At 48.9% G+C, this 17404-nt stretch overlaps 1 protein-coding gene across 1 annotated transcript in view; it reads right to left on the bottom strand.

Annotated features, from left to right (window-relative positions):
• Positions 1 to 731: 731 nt before the first annotated feature.
• The window catches only part of VANGL1 (VANGL planar cell polarity protein 1), a 45522-nt gene continuing 28849 nt past the window's right edge, over positions 732 to 17404 (bottom strand). The window contains 5 exon segments of the mRNA XM_033005186.2: positions 732 to 7152; positions 8417 to 8651; positions 10697 to 10713; positions 10715 to 10830; positions 14227 to 14360. Coding sequence (XP_032861077.1) covers positions 6892 to 7152; positions 8417 to 8651; positions 10697 to 10713; positions 10715 to 10830; positions 14227 to 14360 — 763 coding nt within the window. The 3' untranslated portion in view covers positions 732 to 6891.

Here is a 17404-nt window from a genome sequence, read left to right as displayed (position 1 = left end):
TTTCATTGCAACAGCAGCATCCTGTGGATTTTTCCAGCGGTCGAAGGCACGCAGGAGATGTGCTGGGCAGGGCCCAGCTGCGCAGGCAGGCACTCCCCATGAAAGGGGGCTTTCCTGAAAAACGGGTACCGAAGACTGTCTAGGCAAGAAGGCTGCTCTCGTGTTTCCTTGGGCATGGCCCCTTGGTCCTTCCGAGCTCTTGGCATGCCAGTGATGGAAACTGGAGGTGGGGAAAGCCGCACCCACCGCTGCTGTTGAGGCGAGATCACCGCACATTGTTTTAGCAGAGCACAGGCTCCCATCCACACAAACAAGGAGCACTGGCTTTTCCACCTCTCGCCACTCCTCCTCCTCCCCAGGTCCAAATAAGGAACTTCTCAATGAATCCTGTGCTTCATAATTTGTGTGCAAACTATGGGAAGACAGGAGGCAGAAAAACCTGTTCCCACTCTAGTCCTGCTCCCCCCCCCCCAGCTGCATTTGCTCCCCATCATTTGAGATTTCAAGGCGTTCAAAGCAGTCACCTACAAGTCTTTCTTCAGGAGTGATAAATGAGTTTGCATTTTACTGTGGCAGGGCAGATCAGAAAGGTCTAGAATGAGGGTGACAAAAAGACAGCCTCAAAAAGGTTAAACCCCATGTTTGCAGGGCCCCTCCCTGCCACAGCTAAGGAATGCTTGAAGGACAGAAAAGCTTTCTTTTTTGTCTGAAAGGATAAGAGGAAGGAGTGGTACTATCGAATCTGGTTTCAGTTTATTTCCAGAATTTTACTGTACAAAATATGCAAAGTGTAAAACGGTTTTATGTTTCAGTTTAAAAACAACAAAACCCCATCCAGCTATAACTTAAGAGAACCCAGCTTGGAACAGAACAATTTACTAGGCTAGACCCACAGTGCATTAATGTCACAGACACCAGGAATTTGCTTACTGAAGTTCACGATTAGAAAAGAACAGAAAGACCATGTACCATTGCAGTTAAAGTCACATGTGCAAAGAAGGGAAAAAAGAAACAAAATAAAAAAAAAAAGAAATGCTGGTTAGTGTCTATTATTTAGAAAATCTTGGCAAAACCCATCTTACTATACACAGTTTGTGTAGAAAAAGGTTATTACACAGTGATCAAAAGAGAGTGAGGGAAGGGCATTCGCTCCCATCCCCTTCCCCAAGACACAATAATGCTGAATCAAAGAAACAGGCACAGAAGAGTGTAAGATTCCTTCACAGTTATATCTGTGCAGGTAGCGAGCCACAGCATCCCCCCGTGCACGCAGGAGATACCCCCAAGCATGGTAGAGCTGGTGAGAGGTGCCTGGGAAGCAGCCAGAGGGAAGGATTCCCTCTCTGGGCAGGGCACATGTAGGGCAGGGCTGGCTGCCCGCAAGGCTCTGGTACATTACGGGGATAAAAACCACGGAGTCTCTTGGAGGGATGCAGAGGGGCAGCTGACACCAGCTGTACCGCTGGCGGGGCGGGGACCCAGCTCAGGAGCGCCCCAAAGCAATCCACCCGGGTCACAGAGCAGCTGTCGCGAACGGCAACTTTTGGTCATCATCTATCGCAGGAGGATTCACGTTCCTGTAGGAGACTTCATGGCCCACAGCCATCTCCTTTCAGAGAACAGAAATCTGGGTTTTTTTGAGGGGAGGGGGGTTGCTTTTTTTTTTAAAAAAAACAAAACAAAACAACAAAAAAAAAAACAAACCCAAAACTAACCCCAAATGAACAGCTTAATCCCAAGAGAGCTTCCTTCTTAACACAGTTTAAACACTGAACCATCAAGCCTGGCTTGAGGCTTTAGACATGTGTAACACACACACCTATAAGGGAAAAAAAAAGCACATAGACACACACAAGCTGAATGAGAAAACAGACGTCTGCACACACCCCTCACACAGCTCTTGTACGGCAGAGCAGAAATGAGCACAACTGAAGAGCTGAGCCTGGGTCCAGGCTACAGCATTTTTTGCTGAAGACTTTTGTTTTACCTTTGAATAGGGCAGATTTCCAAGTTTTGGTAAGCAAGATGAAATTGGCTTGAATAGGTTTCCACGTTTAGTCAGGTATGGACCTTTCCAGTTTCTTCAGCAGCAAGCGTTGGAAACAAGCACATCTCAAACAAGACTTTTAAAAGTTACTTATGCAGGGTCGGCTTCAGAAACTGGTTCCTGCAGTTTCTGGCACACTTGGCAACAGCAGATTCCCGAGGCTTTGCGTGGAGATCCTCATCCCAAAGGAAAGGGTTAAGAGGTTCCACGAGGGTTGGGATTTGTTCAGATCTCCCCCAAACTTGGACCTTATTGTGAGCTGCTCCGGAGCTCCACACTGCAACTCTAGCACCTCCCATCCCAGTGGATACTTGTTCTGCTTCACTAGGGAACTTCATGGGGAAAAACACTGGGAGGGGAGGATGGGAGCTGGAGTAGCTGAAGTTGCTGGCAGGAAAATTTTGAGAGGCAGAAGTCAGAGGAATTGCTGGCCATGGCTGAAATCAGATCTGCCTTTCTCTCCAACATCCCCCTCCAGGGCAGATTGCTCTTGAAGGCACTCAGGACCACCCCTGAAGCAGGAGCTGACCCTGGCCTGCGAGCAAGCTGCACCACACCACCTTTTCATGCACGGCACATCCCTCCTCAGCTACCCGGCTACCCACAGCCGTCTGTGGGTGGCAACGTCTCCCCCTCCGCACGGTGAAAACCGGCGGTTGCAAGAAGCCCCCCCTCCACCACCTCCCCAAGCTGACCACAGGGTCTTGGTCAGGGGCTGGTACGTTTTTCAGAGGGGAGTGCTAGAATGATTACACTGCTGAGAGTGCTGCCTGCTCTGTTCCCGTCAGCGGGAAAGGAATCTGAGACCTGGGGCAGCCCCACCGAGCCTACACACGGGTGGCTGCGCCCACATGGCAATGAGGGGCAAGCAGATGTGCTAGCAATCTTTGCCCAGGCCTAGTTACAGGACTGGCAAGGTATTAAGGGTCTAGTATCTACTCCTATGCCACCAGAAGCTGCAAGAAATCTGACTTTTTCACCCTTTAGCCATGCAAGAGAAAGCCAGCCTTCGTGGAAACCCACAGCCATTTCCATCTGCTCTGGAACAGTTGAAAGCCTTAGCCGCATCTGGTTTTGGAAGATCTCAGCATGGGTTTGGATTTAGGCTGTAACAAGTCTGAGAGCAAAAACAAAGCCTTTGAAGTGTATAAGCAGCATACTTGAGAGTCACAGGAAAAACGCCAACGTGGAAAAGAGGAGTGGGGCAACACCACTCCTGGCTAGGCAACGTAGCACCCTTTCAAATGGTTCAGCCTTTAGCAAAGGATGTCCAGTGCAAGGATCTCCTCTGAAGGTGACATTGTCTACTTCACCACAAACAGGGTTGTCTTATAAACCACCTGAATTTAAAAAAAAAAAACCAACAATTCCCATCGAGGTACAAGCATCCAGGCTGGGAGAGAAGAGGGAGAATATGTGCAAGGAGACAGTGCAGGATAGCAGAGGCATTTGGAGGAATACAGCCTGTGCTTGGCTGGCAAACCCTACAAGCCTTATTTATGCTCAGCTCTTGGCAAGCTCTGCAGAAGTAAGGACTGCAGGATTTGGATCAGAGCTTCGTTCCCTGTGATTCAATTCTTACTCATTAGCTGGCTATAAACAGAGTTAAACAAACCAGTCTGCTCTCACCGCTCAGGATTTTCATAAGGAGTCTGAATTCCTATAGATGCCACAGATCCATCTGTGGATCTTAAAGCACTTGACGATAAGTTGAGCTTAGCCTCACAACAGCCCAGTGAGGTAGGTATGACAGTGGTCCCCTGACTTTGCACCAAGAGGGGAAACAAGAGACACCCTGAAAAAAAAGAAAAGTCATAAAAACAACTCTCCAGGGAACACTCAGGAGTCCCAATTCCCCTTTTAGTCTGTCCTCACCCTTAAGCTGGTTGCATCTCTAAAGAGACTGTTTGAGAGGCCAAATCCTCTCCTTCAGATTTCATCAGGCAAAACACTGATGTTGCTGACACAGGGAAAAGCGTGTAACGTAGGAGTCAGCCCCCACTGGCAGTGTCCTTTTCGGCAGCAGGCAGAAAAGGCAGTGCTGAACCACAGCACACAGATGAGGAAGCAGACCCAGAGTGAGCACATGCCGCTTCCGTCTGGATCTCCGTGTGTTCAAGGATTTAACGCAATTAAGACACGAGTTTCCTGAGCAGATACTGTCAGACAACTCCCCCCGTGGGGGGAGGGAAAAGAAAAGGGGAAGAAAATCCTGGGAAAGTAAAGAAGTTTTGCAGAGGTGCCTGTGACAAGGTGCTCTCGCGCACACAGCACACCCAAGCCCCCAGCAAGGTTGTTCTTGTTCTGCCTTCACAGAAAGGAGCCAAATTCAGCCACAGGCAGTAGCCACCACACAGGTTTAAGTGCTCCATGGTCTTCCAACCTACTCCCAGTCTCTTCCACCTTGCTGGTTATGCACATCATAAAAGTCAGATACACGCATCTTTAGGAGAGCCAAGTGTGAAATACTATATGCTCCCCCTTTTTTTAAAAAAAAGTAATAAACCAATTTATTTTTTCAAAATAAAACACTGCAAAGGCCACAGTCAATAATGGAGTCCCCATACAGACTACCAGAAAGCCTGACATAGCAAGAAACCCAAACACTAAGTTCAGAGAAGTGAAAGCTCTAGCTACTTCTCATCCTTTAAGGGATATGGGCCTGATCCTGTCACGTACCACACCATCTAGTTTCTTCACAACCAGGTCTGGCACACTGCATGGGGAAGACAGGATCCGGGTGACTACTACACGCTTGTAAGAAAGGTGCAGGACACTGCACGTGTCACTTGGATGGGGAATCACCACTTTGGACCCTCGCTCAGCAGGGCGCTCTTATGATCCCAAGACGGCTATCTGCAGGTGCTGTCGGACACGCAGCCTCGATGCTCTGAAAGCTGGAAGAGGCTGTATCCCCCAGCCCTGAACCCAGCAGCCTGGCTTAAGACGGCCACTCCCTCCCACCAGCCCGCCCACAGCAGCCACGCCACGAAGGGCTAGCAGAGCCCCACTCTTAGCTGGGCCACCTCGTGCTGGTGGGAGCATGGAGGCAGCCCCACGAGCTGCTGAAGGAGCCCGGGGAAGGCCAAAGGTTCCGGAGGGGCTGTCACAGCCCCCCTCAGACGATGCACCCTGGCAAAGAAAGGCACTGGCTTAAGTACCTTGTTGAACTGGTGCCCTCTGCATTAAGACGTATCGAGGGGCAGGGTCAGATCCTGCCTGATAGAGATATCTGCATGGCAAAAGACTGGGCAGAATGAACAGAGCATTTGCATTCACACATGCAAATCCACTGCCACAGAGCTGAGGGGGGGCAGTCTGGAAGGGACCTGACTGAAGGCAGGTCACTGCCAGCCTCGGAGCTGGCTCGAGAGTCACACGATGTCCTGTGCCAGCAATCAGACTTCAGACACCACTTCAGGCTCATTGTTAAAATGTAAAAACCTTCCAAAACCCCACAGGACTCAGGTGACGCCAAAGCTGCACACGGAAGCTGCACTGATGGGCAAAAGCGGCCTTACAAACAAAACTGCATCTCTTGGGAGCAGATCCCAGCACTGAGCAGAAACTCCCACAGTACAGAAAGACTAAGAAAGGCAGGCAGATTTTCAACATTCAGACAGAGTTTGGTATTTCTTAGCTATAGCTGAAGGCGCACGGTGGGAAAGGACAGGCTGCGTTTCCAAAGCACAGCAGTTCTCTGAAGCAAGTGCAGGTGGAAGAGGTCAGCCCTTCCCTGGCTCCTCTCCTCAAGGAGGGAAGCGCCTGCCTTTCCTCCAGACGCCCTTGAAGCCGGCTACAGAGGGAGGGGCACATTCCTGCCTGCTCCCCCCTTCCCCTCAAAGAGGCTGTCAGACACAGGGAGGGTCTGTGATTTATCTGAGGAGTAGGCCAGCTACTTACCTACCCTGTCCCAGTGCAAATACGCAGCCCTTGCAGGTGCAAAAGGAAGCGGCGGTAAGGCAGAGCCCGAGGGGACCCGTGGCTCGAGAAACACATTCGGAAAGCCAGGCAGAAGGGGACAGAACCTTGGGAGTGTCTGAAAAAGACGCGGGCAAGCAGCAGAAAGGGAAGCAGGTGGGTGGTAACAGGGAGCTGTGTCACATAGAAAAGTTTCCCTAACAAACACTGGTAAAAAAAAAAAATAATAAAAAAAAAAATTGAAGAGCTAGCTGCAAGATGGGGTGATCTAGTTCAAGACAAGCAACTTCACAGAGATACAGAGCGCAAAATCTTCCCACTATGCTCATACAGGTCCAGCACTGACAGAAGAGGGCACATGGAGAGGAGGAAAAGAAAAAAAGTCTTCAGTCTCCAGATTAGGTGGCTCACAGGAGCAGCCCTCTCACACCCACCCTTCGATACCCTCTCCTCCCTGAGCGAGCAGGGACTACCATGCCCCCGTGCAAGCAGGTTTCTGTAGCGGAGAGGTGAGCAACGCGCTCTCAGCAACAGCTACAGGTAGCAAAAGCAGAGGCGCGCGCACGGCAGCGCTCCAACAAAAATAACCGACCTTGCAATTGTGTGGAGAAAGAGCGAGCGTGAGATTTACAGTATGCCTGGAAAGGGGCGGGGGAGGAAGAAAAAAAAAAAAAAAAAAAATAAATCTGTTCTGTCTCCAAGGCTGAGCTAACCGAGCCAAGTCACCCTGTCGCCTCTTAAGATATTTCTTTCTAGATAAGATATCTCAGCTCCCCCCTCCCCTTTCCAAATAAAGTGCAGATGGTCAAATATTACTGGTCCATCATCTGCCAGTTTCAGTCAGCATTGGGGAAATGAAATCCGAAAGCACGATATTGAAAAAAAAAAAAAAAAATCCCCAAACAACCCACCCTCAAAATCCCTTAGACTGAAGTCTCAGACTGTAAGCGGAGGACAAATTTATGAGATTTAGGGTCTATGAACTCTTCTGAGAGTTTGATGAAGGGGATTTTCTTCACATTAACAACAAGGCTGAAGTCCAAGCACTTGAGGACAAACACAACGCCGTCTTGTAACCCGCTTGTGACCGCTTCCTCGCTGACAAGCGTCCACTGCTTGGAGAACCAGCGATCCCTGTCGTACTGGAGGGTTGGGCCTGGGTTGAGGTAACGCTCCAGGAATGCCTGCCAAGAGAGGGACACGCGTTAACGCCGGCCCCACGACTTGCTCTGCATCACTGCTCTCTTCCCATCCCCAGATACAGCTTCGCGAGCATGGGCTTGCCACACTGCAAGCTGTTTCAGCTTCCGCGCTTCAACAGACGTCCTCTCCTCAGTCCCTCCCAGCTTTCCAGACCCCGGGAGCAGACACAACCAACAGGAGATCCTCTTTCAGTCCAGCCCAGCGAGCTTGCAAAGTTACAGCCCCAGCTTCTGCTGTCGGCTCTGGCATCCGGCAGCAGTTCGGTAGAGTAGGGGCCATTTCTCCCCTACCAGCCCCCATAACCCATCCCAAAAATGCAGTCCCAGACAGACAGACAGGAGAGTGGCCCTCACTTCTTCAGGCCAAGCTGAGGTGGTAGGCCGATGTCTCCATGTCTGCAGCCCAACTGAGGCTGCAAAACTGAAAGCTGAACAGACATCACTTGTGTTTTAAAGTCTCCTTTGCAATCTTAATGGCAGCAGGACTCCCCCTTGCATACCTGGGCAAGATCCCCGGTGGATCCCCGTGAGAAGGTGCTAAGCCCCATCTCTTGCTTCCAATTCTGCTCTTAGCATATTAAGTCCTGGGTAAACTCCCAGGAGTAAACTCTGCCATTTCTAACCCTTCTCTAGGTTTGTGGTGTGTTCTTAGAAGGGAATATGGAGAATGGGAGAGGATTATGTGATCTGTCTCCATCACTCAGTCCCTCCCTGTGTCTGCAAGTCAACAGTCACAGTCAGGGTATAAAGCAGCAAACTGACATTTGACCAAGTGGCCCACAAATTAGAAACCGTCAGACAGACAGAGATTCAGGAGATAATTAGAAGCAGTCTGAAATCCAGCACTGCAGAGGGGACAAAAAAAAACAAAAAAACCCCCAAACCAAAACAAAAGTCCTTTACAGGTTGCCACCTGTATCATGCTGCTATCCTGAGCCAGCTGGGAGAATTCCCTGTGACTCGAGGTCACCATCTCAAATACTTCTTTGGTACTCCCTTTACTGAACTGGGTATGGGAACAATTCCCTCATAGGCACTTTCAGATAAAAACAGACAGAAGATGCTGTAGAGGAAACATTACTTCCCTTTAAGACCTGATGCAACCTACAGTGCACTGACCGTACCACAGACAGCAACTATGAAAACCTCCACCCGCCTCCCTTGGCAGTTTTATGTTCTGCATGCACACACAGATGTGCCATCCCCTTCTCCCTCCTTCCTGCACCTACGTTAGAGAAAGCGTTACCTTTGGTGTCATGTTGTTGGTGATGCAGAAGGACAAGTGTTGCAAGATGCTCTCCATGCTGTGGTATTGTTGCTGGCGGGTGGTGCGAAGGTATTTCTGCAGAGCTCTCGCCATGGAGGGGAAGATTGCCTGGGCTGCTTCACGGGGGTCCATCATCTCTCCTGGAGCTTTCTGCTGTTCCTCTGCCTGGAGGCGTTTGATGTGAGTGAAAGCCTCCTCTACTGCAACCACAAGCCTGCAGAAGGAAAATCAGAACATCAAGAGCCATAACAAGAGAGGTAGGATGGGTCTGTGGTTAAGGCAGAGCCTGGGAGTCAGGATTTACAAGCTCCTATTCCCATCTCTGCCACTGAGTCACTGCCTGCCATAAGACAATTTACATAAAATCTTCTCTACTGACAGTTTGAGGAGTAGACAGCAGCTTTTCTTTCCTTGCTCAAGCCATCCAGCAATTGAGGGTCATAAACCAGGATTAAGACTTTAAAAGACTGAGTGTCATACTTGGTTCTGCCAACACAGCATAAACAACAGCTACATGACTCAAACAAGACACAGCTGCCCTTGTGTTTAATGCATGTCTTTGAAAACAACGGTTTCAGCATGCAGTACTGCAGCGTGAAGCATAAGGACAGGCAAGCAGTCAGGCAGAGGCTGGCTATAAACTAGCATGACCCAGGACACAGACTGCTCCGAGACTGTTCACAAGCTGCAGTCTGCTCTGATTTACACCAACTGGGTACGGAACTTGTGCTGCCGAATGATTGCTCCGCTCCCCTCCACTGAACAATGACAGGGCTCCCGTCTTTGCTCCTAACTGCAGCTAGAGACATCCTCTGCAGACCATTCCTGTGTTGGCCCAGGTGAGCAAACACCAAGACCACACTGTAAAAAGGCAAACAGACAGATGCCAGATGCCACTTGCAAGTTAGTCCAGTACTAAGGAAGAAGCGAGGGGCTGCACTGCACTTAGTGAGGAAAAAGCAATGATAACGGAAAGGTCACCCAACAAAACTCTTTCGCCCTTCCAGACAGGACTTGTTTCACACTAGATTTCCACTCGAGCCACCAACTCCTGTCCGCGCTGCCCTCAATACCCAAAGCACCTTAATGCCAGTGGAAGCTGCCTCACGACAAGCAGAGGTATAGCATACTGCATTCAGATTATATATGAGGAACAGCATGAGAAGCCCTAACCGCTACCCGTTTTGTTTAATTTGACTTGGGGGAGGTGGGGGGTGGAAATCAGTTTCTAATCTCCTCACGTCTCTTTGCTGCAGCTCTGACCTTCCTCCTTGGAAACATCTGGCCTGATGTTTTAGTGACTGATGGTTTTCCTCTGTCTAAGCAGCTGTTCTAACCAAACTCATCAAGCAAGGGAGATGTGCCCGAGTTAGGATGCTACACTGCACGGAAAGGAAAGTTTAAGTTCCTATTGTTCCAATGCTGGAAGAGAGCCCAAAAGACATTGGCCATTGAGCACACGTCAGACCGAAGCAGGCTAGCGGCAGGGTGGGGACACTGTGCCAGCACTTTCCCAATTAAATATAAACTGCCAAAAGAAAACACAAAACAAGCCAGCTCCTTCCAGTTATGGCACATTCCTTCCAAACACAGCTCAGTTCAGGGGTGCCTGTCCGTAAGCAATTTGCCTCAAACTGTTAGGTATGTTAACTACAAACTGTAATTAGGCTCCAGAGCAAATAGAGGCACTATCTTGGGTCACCTCAACAAAGCATCAACTCTGCAGCCTAAGTGTGACTGGCAGAAAACATATCCGTGTCCCAAAATAAAATGTAGCTGCTTCTGGTCACATCTTTCCTCCCCAACGCAACTGCCCTGAAAAGGGCAATCAAACTGCCCTTTTTTTAGTAAAAACTGTTGCAGACTACTGTCTGCAAACCCAAATATTCTCCTCCTCCATGAACAGGCAATACTAAGTGCTCCACCGATCCTGTCCCTGGATTACTTGAGCTGAGACAACAAGCCTGGGCACGGGGGAAAATAATGGGATTTCCTACAGCAAGTAACTACAGATTTGTCAAGCACTGGACTGTTCCCTAACCCATGACATCGCATTAGCTTATCTGCACGATATACACGAGCTCTGCTTTATGCATGTTCTTCAGATAATTCCAGTTGCAAGCTGTCACCCATCCCTTACGCATCTGGGTTTCATACGCTTCTTCGCCGTGACGGATTTACAGCCAACCCCCAGCCCTTAATCACAGGTCCTCCCCACCTCGCCAGCCTCGCAGCACCCAGGCAGGGGGACGCCTTTACCTTGCACGGCGTTTTTTTCACTCTGCGCTCGTGGTCGGCCTCTTCATAGTAGAGCTCGTTGTGACTGGAGTCCCTGCGACGGGCCGCGGCTGCGATCATGGCACGGGACTGCCCCGACGCGTTGTTACCTGGGCCTTTGGGAGGCGAGGGCGAGCAAAAAGGAGACGAGGAAGGCAGAGTTACTGCCACAGGACTGGGGCTGGGACAGACCAGCACCTCACAGCACCTGTCACGAGCGCTCTGTGGTTCCAGCCTTCCCAGCCAAAGCTACAAACTCTTCCCCGATCCCCACGAGCTCTAGTAGAAACCCTGCTAAGCAGCGTGGGCTTAGAGAGGGGGGGCTTTGGCATGTGGACGAGGGAAGTTAGTTGGGATGAAGGATCTCACACAACGTAACACAAAGGCAGAGGTGAGGTACACATGCCAAGGATGCAACTTACCACCCATTATATATGTTTTCAGTTTGAAGGCAAGGACAGCTGGAACACACCACATTTCAGCAACAAGACAGTGTGAGGGAACAAGAATTGAGGAGTTGGAAAGAGGAGAAAGACAAATACAAGAACATCATGAGACATGGAGATGAATGAACAAAAGCCAAACTCCAGACTGTTACACGCAGAGAGGGAAAAACAGGATGCAGAGGCAGCAGGGTCACCTTTAGACAAAGCACAGGGTTTTCCAGAAAGGCAGATGCTGCCAGAGCAGCAGTCCTGCAATAGGGTAGGCTGGGGTCTATGTGCATAGCAGCTTCTCGTGGCACTCTGAGCAGCACCTGCCATTACAGCTTCTGTTGTTGTTAACAGATCCTATGCAGCTACAAGAACGGGGAAGCTGCAATCTGCTCTGTAACGCCCAGTCAAGTGACAGTGCTGTCTACTACAAGACCTTAACTAGTGACCTTAAAATACAGGAGTAGGTTCTGCAGCTCCCCCATGAAGCTCACAGCTCTGGCTGTTTGGGCAGAGAGAGGGAAAAAAAGTTGCCCCAGAAGAGTCTATCAACTCTTCTATCTAGATAGAGGATAGAGGTGGGTCTACCCAGAGGGAAAAAGGAGAAGTCTAGGACTGCCTCCAAACCACCAAAAACTGCTTTTCTGACTAACTGCTCTGAAAGCCCACACTCTCAACTGCCAGTGGTTAAGGCAAATCAATTGCGCAGACATGCTTAAAATTGTTCTGCTCATTAGTTCTGCTCCACTTTTAATTTCTTCCTAAAAAGCACAAACCAGATTCCAAGACAGAAGCCTGAAGCTCATCAGTAGGAAAGACAAGCATTCACACAGTCAGCTTCTTAAGAATCTAAACACTTTAGACTTTGTTTGACAGCCCTGAAATGGAGGATATGACTCAAGGGAGACACTAGCTCCCAAATTTGGGTTAGAACCGTAATTTGCCTCATTGACTATGCCTGGCGATGAAAACCCTGGTTTTGAAGGTGAGCCTCCCCACTCTGTATAAGAGAGATTACAGCAAGATGTTTTTCCTTCCTGGCTGCTCCAGCATCAAATACAAAAGCTGCCAACAAATCAGGCTGCCTTAATAGCATTACTGTCTTTTCACATGGAGGGTGTAAGAGACTGTCAGGATGCCAAGGTAAGATGCAGCCAGAACTACACTCTGCTTCGTAAAATGGCCGGGAATCTTCTTAAGGGCATGCCTCTAAGCCTGTGATTTCCACGTTTGCAAAGGCAGCAGCACCGCACAAGAAACAGCCCAGGCAATCGGTACTGCCCCAGAAGGGAAGGGACGAATTTTCAGGCCCTCCCAGGCTCATGACCTTGACTCTTGGAAAGGCCTGTCAGCCACATCTGGCGTTTGATTCTCGTTCCTTCTCTTCCAACAAAGTTTTGTGAGATAGCAGCTCCCTATGCTACTAGACCCTCAGTTTTTCCTCCGAGCTCGGGAGTCCCATGGTCGCAGCAGGTGCTGCAGGAACAGAGACCCTGCCACCTCCTGAAGAGATGTGGCAGCACAGGAGAAGCCAAGCCAGCTAGTAACCAGAATAGCACGTCCTGCAGCCAGCCTGGTGGGCCACTGGGTTTGAATGTTGTGCAGACCGCTGTGGGATCGGGGAAGCCCTCACCTTCCATACACCAGGCCTCACTGAGAGTGAGCAGCAGCTGGAACAAGAGATTTCACCACTAGAAAAGTGCGGAGCAAGTCTGTTTGCTTCCCCTCTCCAACTCATCTTGTTTTCTCCCGCCCGAGAGCTTCTTCACTCCAGGCAGCAGGGGACACAATAGGCAAGCCTGCCCCTCTCCCTCCCGCCTGCTTCCCGCTCCCCCCCTTCCTCTGTCAGGATAGGGACATCTCACTAAGAATCTAAACTTCCAATTAATTCGATGGACTCAAGAGTGCTACATCAGGTTTGGGGAAACATTAAGAATAAGGTCTTTGAAACTTCTGAAGTCATCAAAAATGAAAAATTTTTAAAAAATAACACCCCCCCCCCCAATAAGGCAGTGAAACTTTGTTGAGGGCAAAACAATCATGTCTCATGTTTTCCCCTGTGACATATATTCTTCATGTTTTGGTCTCCACACCTTGCAGACAGAGCCACCTTGCCTTGCTAAGGTCCTTTCTCCCTTCCAGCTCTCAAAGCCTTTCAGTACCAACTGAATTCATGGTTAGTCTGTGCCTTACCACACCTTGTCACAGGACTTCAGTCGTCCTTCAGCATAAAAGCTTCCCTGCACAACTTCAGCTCTTCCATCAAAGGAATGCGCACTTTTATAGAGGCTGTGACGGCTGGGCTTACCCTGCTTATCAAGCCTAGCTTTCACTGATAGGGGTTTAGAGTGTCAAATGATTAAGTGCAGTTTTCATTGCTTTGAGTGTCCGCAGGGATCCACCCATCCATCCTCCCACCGGCCTCTTTAAAGCCCAAAAGTTTGAAACAGGTTTGTAGAATGGCAAAGCCCAAGGAGCATAGTTATCTGTCTCTGAATTTCCATGAACTGCTTAGCATCAGGGTGACTTGGGAGCACGGCCACGCATGAGCTGGGCATAGTTCCTTTAGTGCTAAGACTGCAGGCTGGCAAGTGTTGCTTTCACTAGCAACTGCTGCTTGCACAGTCACTGCTTCTCACACGGGTATCAACCTCCTTCCCTTTCCTGAAGGCTGCCTGTGGAAGCAGCACAATAAGTGACTGGGGAACTCAATTAGGTTAAAAGTTGTGTTTATTGTACTATCACAATCAAGGAGATGAACCAAGGGTGACAAAAAGCAGAGGCTGCCTAGAACAAGCAAGCAGTGGTGCTGAAAAGCACTTGTCAAGCCACGTAATAATTAAGCCTGACCCAAAACTTGGCCATTTCGCCTGGCAAAGTCAAAAGCCTTCTTGTGGGCTAAACACATCTGTAAAGTCATCTGGAACCGGCAAACTCAGCCCTGTTAGGAAGATTTCCAGCAAGAGGCAAGGATTTGGCAAAGCAAAAAGGTGAGAATGTGTGCATAACAAAGCATAAAGTCAACCCAGCCCTTCCCCATCCCACCCAGTCTCAGAGACTACATTTTACCTCACCTACCATCAACATTGTAGACTTTCAGGCCAGCCATGTGCTTGGCTGCACGGGATTTGGAGGCTGTTAACAAGGCTGGGTTGTAGACTGTGAAATCTTTGTAGTAATTTTCCAGAACCACCAGTGCAGCTCTCTGGATGCTAGGGAAAAAAGAAAAGAAAAGAAAAAAAAACAAAAAACAAAAAACAAGACAAACCCCTCAAAAATGCAACAAGTTATTTTCTTTCAAAAAAAAAAAGTAGCCGCCACATTATTTGGAACAAGGTTTTCACACCCACAGAATTGTGCAATACACAGAATATTAATTACTCTCTCTAGGACCTGAAATTTCATTTGAGATGCAAGGTACATGTCTCTGCCCTCACCTCTGTAGGAGGATGACAGGAAATCCTTAAACAAGGGCAGCACATAAACTGAAGCACTAGGCTGCCTGCCTGCAGTGTGGGAAAACACAGAACAAGAGCTCAGCCCGCCTCAGCAGCACGACAGCTGTGACGCAGAGACCTTGCCCAGGCTGAAGATCGGAGCACCACGCTGGTTTTGCTGTGGCTGGCTGGCCTAGGTGGAGGGATCAGCTCGGGAGGGATGCTTTTCCCTTTGAGTCATTGCCAGACGCACCTCCCAGCTCCTCAGATCTCCTGCATCCCAGCTCTGACAAGAGCCCACCTCTTCAGCTTTCACAGCAAGATAAGATCACTGCCTCGGGAGTGTGGCTGCCAGAGAAGGGATTACCTCAGGATTGCCTGTTAAACTCCAAGAGAAGGACAGAAGGAGGAGCAGCGACACTCCCTCCATCCCTTTGAAGGGATGCCCCTACAGAAAATGATGACACATGGGAGCAAAACAGGAGACGCACCAGCAGCAGGAAAGGCTCAAACCAGAGGTATCTTCCTTTGCCATCATTTCAACAACACAGAGAGATGTCTGCAGGCACTGCTACCGACAAATAGGACAGTATTTCCAAACAAGCCAGAGCTATGGTGTGTAAAAATGCCAACACACACGTGGGATCTAGGACACAGCGCGCTCTCCCCGTTGCTCTGGCTCCATGCCCCAGCGTGGTGTCCGGCTGGCAGCAGCATTCGCAGCAAATCACCAAGATCACCCATTCAGGCAGGTGGAGTTTGCCAAGAAGCCACACTTAATTTCATTTTGAACCCACAAAAATTAGAAAGGAGCTGCCAACACATTTGTTGCCAGTTAATTGTAAAGTTTACACTTACCAACAAAGCCTCTCCTAAGGAAAGCAACCATGTATTCTCACACGTTACAACACAGGAGGAAGGCATTAGAAGGATGGTAACGTGGGAAAATAAGACACCAACAAATTAAGACCTAAATTCAATTTTCAGCGCTACCACTGATTCAACGTGCGCTCCTGGAGAAGCAATTTAAATTCTCCTGGGCCTTGTGCTAATATTAAACTCCTGCATCACACCCCAGTAATTTAAACACTGGCCCCCCGCCATCCTCAGTCTGCAGCTGCCCCCCTCCCACTGATCAGCGAGTGAAGTGTAGATGCCAGCCCGTTCACGGGATCCCGAGAAAGAAGAACAAACCCAGACTTGTTCACTGTGTACCTGCATCAGTCAGTATTACGGTACAGCACCGTGTATTTCATTAGCTGTATACTTTTAAGATGATGAACTTAGCTTTTGAAGCAAATTCCACCTTTAGGTCTGTTTGGTGGGGTCTTTTGCAATCCAGCTAGAGCATCTTAAAGAAGCGTGCCTTTCAGGTGCCAGTCCTTCATATTTCCTTGTATCAGGTTTGTTAAAAGCAACTCCATTTAAGCACTCAGCTGTTGATAAGTAATAAAACCCCCATTATTTAATCAAGGAAATAATTTTCCTTTAATGAAGTAGTGCAGATGACCCACTGCCACATACACATAGACAGCGACACACAACAAGTGAGAGCTGGTTTATTTCTCCCTGCCAAGCTTCTGATTTCAACTGTGAATTTGCTGCAGCTTAAACCCAAAATTTCATAGAAGTCATGCAGCAGCAGTACACATTCCCCCTTCTGACTGCATTCAAACATGACCAAGTTTTTCCATGTCTGCTTCCCAGGAAAGTAAAACTCCACAGAGTTTAATCTCAAAATGCAATCTTTGGAAAACTAGGACCAACTAAAAACAAGAAGATAAAAATAAACAGAGTTATACTCTGCTAATACACTGCACTCATTTCAGGCAGAGTTGGGACTTCCATCCCAGCAGCGGGAAAGGTTTGGGAAGTGCTCCATTGGCCAACTAGCTCTATTAGGACAAAACACAATGCATCACAGGAGAGAATAATTTATTTTAATACATACATATTTTCCCTGGATCCCACAGAGAACGTTATCATCAGGATGCCAGCTTTCCCCACCCAGTACCCCCTCCATTCCCTCACTAAATAACCTACCCCACCAATTCACTGGCACATGCACCCCAAATCCAAACACAATAAAGCTTTTACGATGCAATAAGCAACTATCATTGCCCTAATAATTAAAGCCCAGCTATTTTTTGCTGATGCAAATCCAGTACAGGCTCAGTTCCACAATAAGAGATACCCCAATCACACAGAGAGTCTGCTCTCTAGGGAGAGAACTGTAAATAAACATCAGTTTCCTAAATTTCTACCAGCCCATTTCTGTCTCTCGTGTAGTCAATCCTGAGCATGGCAGGTTAGGACGACGGCTGTACTGCAACTCTTCAAATTCTCTTTTAAAAAACAACAACAATAAAATAAAATTAAAGAGAAGATGCTGCAGACAAGAAAATTAAAAGGGTCACAATAATTAGCAAGAGCAAGGAGAAGGCTGAATCAGACAGAGCCTTCTGGGCTGTGTTGCTCAACCTCTTCAGCCACATCAAGGGGAGGCCTCACCCTGCTCAGCCCAGGACAGCCAGTCCTGCCCCATGCAGGAGCTGCAAAGCAACAAGAACCCCTCTCTGACCAGGCACAGCCGTCCCAAACACGGCCAAAAGGGACCCGACGCCCTCGTACAACTCGGTGTGCAAGGAGGAGGGTAACCGCAACCAAACAAGCATCCAGTGCAGCCCTGAGGAGTGAGCAGGAACAAAGCAAAATGCTAAGGAAGCCTGCTGTCTCCCGGCAGAAATTCAGGTTTTTTTGGGGGACTTTTCACCGCAGGGCAGACACTCTGCTGCCTTGTGAGTAAGGCGAAGCGGCTG

Source organism: Tyto alba, unplaced genomic scaffold, assembly GCF_018691265.1.
Source record: "Tyto alba isolate M040663 unplaced genomic scaffold, T.alba_DEE_v4.0 Super-Scaffold_14, whole genome shotgun sequence".
Lineage (NCBI taxonomy): Eukaryota > Metazoa > Chordata > Aves > Strigiformes > Tytonidae > Tyto > Tyto alba.
This window is presented reverse-complemented; position numbering and strand designations above follow the sequence as displayed.